This window comes from Egretta garzetta, unplaced genomic scaffold (genome assembly GCF_000687185.1).
Source record: "Egretta garzetta isolate BGI_Z169 unplaced genomic scaffold, ASM68718v1 scaffold188, whole genome shotgun sequence".
In the NCBI taxonomy this organism is placed as follows: Eukaryota; Metazoa; Chordata; class Aves; order Pelecaniformes; family Ardeidae; genus Egretta; species Egretta garzetta.
The window spans coordinates 621641-632852 of NW_009260622.1; the positions used below are offsets into that span (position 1 = coordinate 621641).

General features: G+C 40.9%; 1 protein-coding gene across 1 annotated transcript; it reads right to left on the reverse strand.

Annotated features, from left to right (window-relative positions):
* Nucleotides 1-2896: 2896 nt before the first annotated feature.
* On the reverse strand, nt 2897-9560 carry PCK1 (phosphoenolpyruvate carboxykinase 1). Its single transcript, XM_009645431.2, has 9 exons — nt 9292-9560; nt 7762-7943; nt 6945-7148; nt 6436-6623; nt 5366-5528; nt 5007-5231; nt 4783-4914; nt 3948-4043; nt 2897-3351 (listed from the first exon to the last, which is right to left on the reverse strand). The coding sequence occupies exons 1-9, from the start codon at nt 9513-9515 to the stop codon at nt 2897-2899; spliced, it is 1869 nt and encodes a 622-aa protein (XP_009643726.1). The 5' UTR covers nt 9516-9560.
* Nucleotides 9561-11212: the final 1652 nt, after the last annotated feature.

Consider the following 11212-nt stretch of genomic DNA (forward strand, 5'->3'; position numbering starts at 1 on the left):
AGTATTTGTTGGAGGGAGAGAAGTTGAGATCATAATCTGGCACGGTTGACTAAGTTTCTAAATTTTAAACCGCCGCCTTCTCTCTTTTAAAACATTTTCTCTGCCAATACTAAACATTTTGATCATTCAAAATGTAAATTGTACTCCCCATAGATGCTGATGGGTTGCGGATATATTTACATACAAAGGAGCTGTTGAATGACTCACGCAAAAAGTTATTTTCTTGTTCTCAGCCTTAACACTACAGCATTTTTTTCCCCCCATCTTCTGTAGTTTCTGGAATGATTTGCATGCCCATCAGTCTCTGAGCAGTGTTTGAGAAGGTGCATGTGGTTAAAATGTGTGGAGCGGGAGAACCACAAATGGTTGAAATATTTTTGCCAGAAGTGCTCGTGATAGCCACTTTCCATGAGTTGTGTTATGTTGCATGGAAAGAATACCCAGAGGAGAATCCCGAGGGCAGCGGTGGTCAAGGGAAGGAAAGTCTGCCAACCTCTTGGGGGGAGGAGGAGAAAGCGAGGGTTTAGTCAGAATATGAAATCCAGCGGTTTGAGCAGGGGTATGATGTTCTCAAGGCAGTTAGCACCTTATAATACCAATCTTGCTAGCTGGGTGTGTGCTACAAGATCACGGTTGTGTTGGTCCACAGTGATGGTACCTATTCCTCATTAAGCAGTATCTTATGGGACAAGCGTAACTTGGTTCTTCCATGTCCATATGTCTGCTGGGCTTGAGCCTTTGGCACAGATTCCTCTGGCATGAAGAACAAGTTGTTTCTATCGTAATATTCAGAATATCAAGCCTGGTTTTGTTTGAGATGGCAGATCAGCACGCTGGAGCTGCTCAGAGCGCTCTGGAAAGCCCCGAGCTTCTGTACATCCCCCAGGCAGCATTTCAAAATGTGCTTGGAACACGTTCGCACTGCTCAGGACTGGGATCCTCTCATGAGGCCCATAAGAAACTCTGAGACTGTAACTGGCCATAACTCTCTGATGTTAGCATGACAGATGCTCTTAGATCTCCTTGTTATTCCTTAGACTTATCCAAATACTAGGTCCAACACTGTCATATCAGTCTGGGAATGGCCCAAGCCTTTCATCAGCTATTTATAGGATTACTTTATAAACAACTTTATTTTATATGTGTGATAGTAGTCCTTGAATCTGAGGAGTGCATATACAAGTCTCTCTTGGCTCACTTCCTCTGACTAATTTACTGTCTTCCACCTTGATTTTTCTTTTTATTTGGAGCCCACTCAAGAGTACACAGGCTAAAGATGACCCTATAGGGGACTTGCATCCATGCAGATGTGGTTTTTGACCAGCAAGCAGGTCAACCGATGATCATCTCTACAGAGGCTGCACCGCCCTTCCCTGCTTTTGTCACAGCCTTCTATTGACTGGTTTTTGTGTGATCTATTTATTATGCTGTATTATTCACTTCAGAATTGATAATGTTTGTGTTAAGTCCTAAACATAGCGTCAGGAGGTAGGTAGAGGCTTTTCAGGCTGTGTGACCTCTCCTAGCAAACTTTGAAGGGCATCTGTTGACCAGCCCTGGTACTGTTTGTTTTGCAAGGAAGCAGGGCCTATAAAAAGGCTTATTACACAATGTAAATTATTTTCTTTTTACTAAGCAAATATTTGTGATGTATTTTGGGAGATCAAGCATTCAAAGTCAAAAAGCAGGATACCTGCCAGGGATGTGGGAAGCATGTAAAGGGTACCTTTAATTGGGCAAACATGGAATGGTTTAGGTATCTTGGGTCTACAAGGAAGCCCACACAGGCTCCTACCCCTATTTTCATTGAACTCCGAGGCTTTTTAGGCATCTCAGCAAATCTGGAAAGCTCTTCCCAAACTGTCTTTGCTTCAACAGCTCCACTAGTTATTCTTGCAAAAGCCAAGGTGCTGTAGCACAGAGACAAATCCTATGACTTTAGCAAATGAGCAAGCTCCTAATATGGGGCTTTCCTAAAGGGTAGTTTATTTTATAAATACCTGAAGTAACTAGCAATGCCCAGTTATGGAGAGCACGTCACTAGCTGGACGGCTGCTTGCAGCTGGTATCGTACTTTCTGGATCATTCCTTTGACTTGAATAAAAGTTGCAAAGACAGTACGGCTAGTTGGCTTAGGAGTAGCAGATTGATGCTAGTCAACATGTAACTTCCACATGTGAATTTCTCCCTGTGCTGTGGTATTGACAGGAAACCCACTTTATGGGCATGTAGTTTATAAACAGTGAGAATACTGGAAATGAGGTCATATTTTGTATAAACATTTATTTCAACAGTTTAAAGAACAAGCCATTCAAAACATCTGGAAATAGCAGGAACATGAGGCATATATAATAGCAATATCTTAAATACACATTAGTAATACAAAGTCATCTTTCACTCTGATAAAAGTTAACGACTTCATGTTCTAAAAAATATTCAAGCCATGAAATATGTTTAGGTAATATGTATATAGAGCATCTCTGTATCTTTCTTCTTTCCTGTAGAGTCTGAGACACTAGTAATTTGTCTGACAGAAACAATGTGCTACATCTGTAAGGCTGGATTGGTTTGGATTATATATGCAGATCTAGGCAAGCAATTTACCCACATCATGATTATATGTGCATATAAGCGACAGATCAGGGTTTTGAAGACCACGTGCACATATATTCCCACAGCTGCTCACCTATTCACAACAACTGATGTAGTTATAAATCATTAGGCCTGGAGTTATTTCTAGAATGCCCCTACCTATATTCTAACTAAACTAAGACCTACTTTTCATTATAACTCTCTGCCCATCAGTGTGCTGTTGTGCTCCCAGTGGTGATTTGGTAAAACGTGTTTGTCCTGTCTTAGTATGTGTGGATTGATAAATAATTGTGCTCTTGATCAGCTACAACTGTTTTATCCTCATCTCTAAGGCAAGCATTTCTCTTTCTATTTCGTAGGGAAGGTCAGCATTAATTTGCACTTCAAAGTATTGTTTGATTTCTTCTACCTCCTTTTCCCAGAACTCTTTGGAGATATCAAACAGTTCGGTCAGGTTGATGTCTTCTAAACCCTTCAGGTTCAAAGCAGTGTCAGCAGGGACGTAACCTATGGCAGTTGGCTTGGCAGAGGTTTTCCCTTCAATTCTGTTGAACATCCACTCCAGCACACGGGAATTCTCTCCATAGCCAGGCCACAGGAATTTCCCTTGGCTGTCTTTCCGGAACCAGTTAACATGAAAGATCCTTGGTAGTTTTGCAGCTGGACGATGTGCCATGCTGAGCCAGTGGGCCAAGTATTTGCCAAAGTTGTAGCCAAAGAAAGGTCTCATGGCAAATGGATCGTGCATAATGATTTTACCTGTTCAAAACACAAATGGAGAATGTAAGGTAATAAACAGCACATTTATTCTAAAGCACAAAGATTCAGATCCTCCCGGGATTTAGTACTCAGGGTCCCTTAACCACCCTTCTGCATCTGAACCAAAGAGCTTTAAGAAACAATACAAGCATTACCCTAGATACACAAAAAAGGTACAAATTCATTTTTGTAATCAGTGGAAACTAATTTCTTAAATCTCGCATCAAGCAGCCTAAATGAAGATCCTTAAAAGCTGGCTTTCATTGTTCCTGTATTTATGTTGAGCTCTAGCATAAAAGAAAATTTAAGTTTATTTATGCCAGACTGTAACAAGAACTCCATATCGAGGCTTCTGGCAACCCCATGCCTGCACCCTATTCTGTATGCTTGCCACCCAGGGGATTATTTTGCTTAATTTGACTTTTACAGAGAATTTGGCTTTTAATTCCAGTACAAATATTTTCTGTTGTGAAAATGCACAGGTTGCAAAATTAGCTGCCAAGACTGAAAAGCAAAAGAGCAGGGGAGGAGGACAGAGCAGGCAGCCCTGAGAGGATTGCTTTTAATATAGGTAGGCAGATTAAACTTTGATTTACCTTTGTGCTCAGCAGCTGCTGTTGCTTCAGATCTCATAGCTGCTCCTATAAATACCCCATGCTGCCAGTTAAAGGCCTCATATACGAGAGGCACACCTGTAAAGAACAAAATCACTTCAGTAATTAGAGGTCCAGAAACATTTTTGTAACAGGTTTTGCTACCTGAGATACTGCTGAATGCATGCTACTGTATAACATTCTAAATTTTCCTGGGTTTTTTAATCAGTTCATTTCCTGCCCTCTTACAGCAAAGAAGTTTATATGAATGTTTTCAGAACTGGCTACTGATTACTGAACACATCCATGTTTAATTGCTTAGTGGGAGATATCTGGGACCTCAGATTCCCCAGCAGATTTTATTGGAACTAGAATCTGCTCCTGTGGTCATGATATTAGACTCAGACCTAGCATTACTTCTACATTTTTTTTTCCAACTTTACGTGACCTTTAACAGATCAATTTATTTTTACTTCCTTTTCTGGAAACTGTCTACAACTGGTTCATTTCTCTAACCATTTCCTAGCTGAACTAGTTAAACTGTAAGGAAATTGAGACAAGTACAGCAATTTGCCGTCTGTATCGCCCAGGTTAGTGGGTCCTGATCTCTCTCTAGCCCTTTATTACCTGTTTTGTGTTAACATCCAACAATTCAGACATTGAAATATCAGTGGCTGTAAGTGTGTGTCAAAGGCATACATGGAGAAGTTAAACTTAACATGGTTATTTCCTTGGTTTTGCAAAGCAAGCAAGCAAAACTTGTGTCTATGCCCAGCTGTGTTTCAACCCTTCTGTGGTCAGCACTTCAGCCTTGACATGTGGCTGCTGCATGTCTTACCAGCAGGTCTGCGGCCTCCAAATATTATTCCTTCAATGGGCACGCCTTCCGGTGATTCCCATGCAGGGTCCATGATGGGGCACTGGCTGGCTGGAGTGCAGAATCGTGAGTTGGGATGAGCACAAGGTTCCCCTGCACGGAATACAATGAAAAGGTCATAATGGCAGAATTAACTTGAATCCAACAGAGAAAGCCAAGAGATACTGTGGAATGGGCCAGGTTACCGTTATCTGGGGTCCAATCCTTGTTCTTCCATGAAGTCAGCGTTACTTCTGGTGGTAATGGCTCATCAATGCCTTCCCAATAGACACCTCCATCACTGGTTTCCGCTACATTGGTAAAGATGGTGTTCTTGAATATGGTTTTAATAGCATTGGGGTTTGTTTTGACTGAGGTTCCAGGCGCGACACCAAAAAAGCCATTTTCTGGATTGATTGCCCTTAAGTTGCCTGGAAGTTAAATGACAAAATGTTCCTTAGTAAATCAAACTGGTTTAATTCTATCCAGAATTTCATAGCATGTCTTGCTGCACCTAAAAGTAACCCATACTGGACTGTAAACCAACCCAATTTCCGTTCCATACCTTGTTCATCAAATTTCATCCAGGCAATATCATCACCCACACACTCAATTTTCCATCCTGGCAGGCTTGGGTTCATCATGGCCAAGTTAGTTTTTCCGCATGCACTAGGGAATGCTGCCGCAAAATATTTCTTTTTACCTTCTGGATTGGTAATGCCCAGGATCTATTGAAAAATTAATGCAACTGTTAAACACTGTCTTTTTTCTTGCACTTTTCATTTTGAAGATTGTCTCCCAGCAAGTAGTAATGATGCAAATTTGTTCCTACAGAAGCACCACCACATAATATAGGTGACAAGTAACTCAAACTGTACTTTATTAATCAAAAAATCTACTCTTCTTGCCCTTAGAATATCTGTAAGGAGTTCTTATATGATATAATGGTATAATTCAAACATTTGTTTTTATTTTGCTGATTAAAGATACACAAACTATATTCATCTGTGTTTCTCAGCTGAGACAGAAGAAAACCAGGCAATAGTCTTTTGGCTGCACGACTGGAGTGAAGTAAAAGCACTTCATGTATGGATACTTCTGCACTTAGAGTCTGCATATATTCTTTCTGAGACTGTTCTCTTATGCACTTTGAAACTCTTTTTTTCTGTGGTATCTTATGGTAGTAGAATGTTTAAATGATAGCAGAAAATAAAGGCAGGAAGGGTACAAAAATGTTTGCAGATTTTTGAGTGCGTAGACCTCTTCAAAACATGAAAGACAATTTTCAAAACTTGCATTAATATTTTGCTCTTAGACTCAGGGGCAATGTGGATACCCAGTGATGAAGTTTATGCCCTGCTCAAGTACGTGGGTCTGCCTACAAGTAGTCACTGTCAGAAGTTCTAAGTCTGTCTTGGTTTCTGATTTTACACATACTATTTTGAAATGTTTGGTACTTAACCTTGCAAGCAGTTTCCTATTTCTCATAAGCCTGCCATGTGATAAATTCATATCTAATATTACAGGACTATCCATATAAGACTAATTTCATTGATAGCAAGATGTGATGTATTTATGTTGAGTTAATTTAGGGTTTAATGGCTGTTCAAACACACATGATTTAATAGCTCTTACCAGCATGTGCTCAGCTAACCAGCCCTCCTCTTTGGCGATTCTGCTGGCAATTCTGAGAGCAAAGCATTTTTTCCCCAGTAAGGAGTTTCCTCCATAACCGCTGCCAAACGAAATGATCTCTCTGCGATCCGGGAGATGGGCAATTAGCGTTAACTCCGGGTTGCAAGGCCAGTTGTTGATTAATGGTTCTGCAGAACAGAATGTTGTACTCATGAATGCAGCAATTTCCATGCTGGATCACACTGTTGTTTCATCAGCATTGAGACTCTGACAGCAACCCATACCAGATGCTTTAGAGGAAACTCCCTGGTAAGTACTAGGGATAATAATCTCCTTTCCATGAAACTCTCATTGAGCTTTAATTCCTTTAATTGAGTTCTGAACCTAGTGCTGTCTCAAACCACCCTGGTCTTCTATGATGAGTGTCTCCCATGTGCTGAGAACATGCAGCCAGCTCTAAAACATGCCCCTGGGAATTTCCAGGGGTGGCAGTTTTTAATGTCTCTTACCTTTTAGTGGTAGAGGACATCCAACTGAGTGCAGGCATTTTACAAACTCCCCATTGCTCAGGGCTTTCAAAGCAGCCGTTCCCATCCGTGTCATGATCCTCATGCTGGCCACTACATATGGTGAATCTGTCAGCTCGATCCCAATCTTGGACAAAGGAGACCCAATAGGCCCCATACTGAAGGGGATGACATACATTGTACGTCCTGGAAAACAGGGAGTAGCAAGATGTGGCAAAGGGCAAACCAAGGAACTTTTGAAATTATCTTTGTTAACATGGAGGTTGTTTCTCACTCCTTTAAAAGCTGTTTGTCTTGTGGGTGTTTCTGATGGTGTTTAAAGAGCTGTATCTTTGTTTGTCTAATTGTGTGGCAAGAAATTTTATCTTGAATGCTGAAAGTCGATGTTCAGACAAAGTGTCTAGCCAGTAGTAAAGGTGGGTGGAGGCCAAGTTCTCTGTTGGTGTAAATCACTGAACCTGAAATTATTGCCGGGGATGGAGGTCCTCCGTTCTTACCCCACTTCATATCTGCTGCTTAGTTGCTGTGTGACTTCCTGAAAAAAAATCACCCAAATTTTCCTGCCTTACTTTGCCCCTCTTTATGAAGAGGTGAACACTGGAAAGAGACTGAGGACTATCCTTGCACAGGCAGTTGGATCTATGGTAAAGATCTGGATGAAACCAACAAAGTGACTCACATCAAGGATATAAACCTAAACCTTCAGCTAAAATCTTTCTTTAAGGATTACAGTAACTAGTAGTACTAGTGTCTCTGTAATACTGGAAGTTCAATGTCAATCTGTCCTTTTCGTGCCTACCTTGCATGCAGCCTGGGAACCTGATATTGAAGGCTTTCTCAAAATCTTCTTCAGACATCCAGCGACCCAGCTGGCTAGTTCCAGTTTTCGGGATCGGAGTGGTATCTCTCTGTTCTTGAGTGATGATGACAGTTTTGCTCTCAATTCTTGCCACATCTCTTGGATCAGTGAGAGCCAACCAGCTGCATTTCACCAAAAATCAGGAAATTAGCCTTTAATTACCAATATAGCACTTTTTACCCTTCTGTGGGTCTGGTTTAGCCTAAAAGGGTACAATGCTTTGTAAGGTCAAAACTACAGTGGCAGAGCCAGTATTACAGACCATCTCAAAAATCACTCGGATACATCCTCTCATGCAAATTGTTTCAAGACTTTCCAGTACACATACCAAATTATATGGCCTAGGAAGTTCTAGTTACATGTTAATACTCCTTTGCCTCTTATGTCAGTCTTATTCCCTGTTGCTAACTTCCAGGGAAAAGTTAATCTCGTTTAATTCTCATCAGTGTGAAGCTGTTTTGCATGGGGACCACAAAATCATGCCTCAAGCAAAGTGGATGCCAAGCAAGTACTTTAAGGGTTGGGATCAGCTTAGTGGATTGGCATAGTCCTTTAAGTTAGAGGCATCACAAAAGAAATACTGAGTATAAGCATGATCATAAAAGGTGAAAGAGTTTATTAAAGGGGATTCTTTTTCCCCTCTAAAGAATTTTTGCCATCTATTTACAATAGAGAGGATTGTTTTACATTTTCACCTCTGTGCATAGAAATTTTCCACGAGTATAAAAATGTTCTAGTTAAGCTGTCATAACCATCATCACTACAGCTAAGCATATAATTAACAATGAATAATTTATCTGGTGAATCTTGCCCTTTTCTCTCCCAAATAGTCTGCAAACAGATTGCCAAATTCCTGCACTTAGTTATTCAGAAGTCTTTGCAGATTTCTTCCATGAAGATCTCTTGGTCGGCACGTAATTCCCGAGTATGTACTTGTTGTTAATATTCTCCTTTCATGTTGGGTTAGTTGGGAGAGATGATGAAATATTTGAAAAAAGTATTTGCTGAATACATTACAGTCAAAGCTCATCGGCACGATATGAATAATGCCTGTACTGAATAATATTTGAACACCCACAGAGCTATTTGAATGCCACAGAAAAGTATTTGATGAATAAACTAATTGACTAAAATAGTAGAATTATTCAAAAGATGTATTTGCTAAATAATATTTAGCCATTGTTAATGATTAGTTGCATAAGTCTCATGACATTATTTCAGTTTGCTGATGTAACTAATCAATAGAGACAACGTACAGTTGATAGTCCAATTGAATAATATGCTTTACATTTATTTTTAGAGGAAAAAGTTTGCTCTTCCTGAATGTTTCACCTGTGTAAGCTACAGTGCCAAAATGTTCATGGAAAGCAAACATTGAAGGGCTATAAGCAGTTTTAAAAGTAAACAGGATAGAAAATGCATATTGCAATTCTGAGTTGATACTTGACTTCCTCCGGGCTAGCTACTTACCAGTTCTCATACTTGCTCAGCTTCTTGATCATGCCTTGTTCTACCATGATGTCCAGAATTTTTTTATTTTCTTCTTCTGAGCCATCACAGATATGAATGCTCTCAGGCTGGCACAGCTTGGCATTATTTTCAATGAAATCCCTCACTTCTGGAGGCAGACTCTGCAAATCCCCCTGGACAACCTTGGGCATGACGTTTACCTCTGCTTTCAACTGTGGGGGCATTATTGAACCTGTAGTGGGTCTTGTTGATGGCTTTGAAATACTGATCACAATCTAAAATCAAATATATTAGTGTGTTAGCATACTATGATGTTATAACCAGTATCAATAAGCCTTCCTAACAATGTATAACGCAAAGGTAGAATTTATAGTCGATTCGATCACATACTTCTGCTTTAAAATTGAAACAGAGAACTTAGATCACTGGTAATTTCAAGCTGGAAAAAATAGAGGCTATTCTACTTACTGTCTTTGAGATTGAGTTGGATGTCAGAGAGGATTCTGCTGTCCCTTTCAGTTGATCCTGTTTCACTTGCTTTGCGGTACTCTTGCGATCGCTTCTTTCCAAGGAAGCATCCTTCTTCCTTAAATATTCTTCAGGGTAGTGTCCATCCCACCAGGTGAGGTGAGGGAGGCTTGTCCTTTACGTCACCACTGGATGTGTCTTGGGACAGTGCCACTGACATTGTCATCGTGCAGAGTTGTCAACAAAGCAGCCCTGACGAGGTAATCATTTAACAGGTTTGATTAATGAATACTGAAAGCAGTGATTCTTAGCCCCTGGGTTTGCTCTTTTGCAGCAGTTACAAAATTTAGCGGTTTAACCAAACTTTGATCCAATTTGGCTTTGAAACCAAAAGCGCTGTAACTTCTCAGTGTGTGGGAAAGGTTGAGTACAAAGAGTATCTGGAAGCGGGAACACGGGGGTCATCCAGGCAAAGCGCAGTTGGCACATTCGGTAGGCAGATGCTTGCTAGTTGGCTGTGAAGTGGAGGCTTGTCCAAGGTGTGTTTACTCACCTTGGGAACATTGCCTGATCCGGGGATAAAGTTCAACAGTGAGCACTGACAGGCCTGAATAACCACGACATACACCTGCCTGGAGGCCTTATTTTTGTCTGCGCAATTCTGGAAAAAAAAAACCCCACGCAATGTAAATCTAAATGGTGGGTTTCCTTCAGTGCAGGAGAGAAAGTTTTTGCTTGTGGCTTGCTTTAGGCTCTTGCAAACTGAACAATTATGTTCTATTGCTACAAGTGCAGAAGAGGCAGATCAGCAACTGTCTGAGTAATTAACCCCCTCAAATGCTAAGTTTTATTTTATTGGGGGTTTTTATTTTCCTACAGGGTTCACAAAATATTAACCCATGCCTCTAACTGTTCCTGTCTGCCTTTCAACTCTTTACCTTCCTCTACTCCGTTTTAGGCCATTATACCCATAAGGAAAGGCTGATTTTCACAGCCATTTGTCCATGCAGTCTGGGTGTGTGAAGGCTGAAGTATTTCAGACCAATAAAAACTGTAGAAATAACCCTGATGCCATTTCATCTCACTCTGCTTACACCCAGTCCCAGCAAAGCATCTGGGGTCTGGATGAGGCAATGCTTTCATGCCAACCTGTCACTTTTTACTGATGGGGCTTCCACCACGCATGTAAAATACTGTCAATGGTAGTTTGCAGAACAGGAAATCTAGGAATCCCAGCTAAGTTTCAGGGAGTTCTTTAAAGCAACAAAACTGATGTGAGTATCCTATACAAAGGATGTTCATAACCCACTGCCCACTCAGGTTTGTGCAGTCAGCGTGATGTTTCCAGCAAGGCTTTTGCTGCAGCAGGGATTTGCAAGCCCTGAACAGCCAGGTCTGGCAGAGCAGCATGGATCAGGATTGCAGCCACCTTCTGCCCTGCAAGGCTAAAATA

Coding starts and splice junctions, on each gene's coding strand:
- PCK1 (XM_009645431.2), bottom strand. CDS start 9,515: ATGCCCCCACAGTTGAAAGCAGAGGTAAACGTCATGCCCAAGGTTGTC. Junction 7,149..7,761: donor GTTCCCAGGCTGCATGCAAG/GTAGGCACGAAA, acceptor CCTGTTTTCCAG/GACGTACAATGTATGTCATC. Junction 6,624..6,944: donor ATGTCCTCTACCACTAAAAG/GTAAGAGACATT, acceptor TCTGTTCTGCAG/AACCATTAATCAACAACTGG.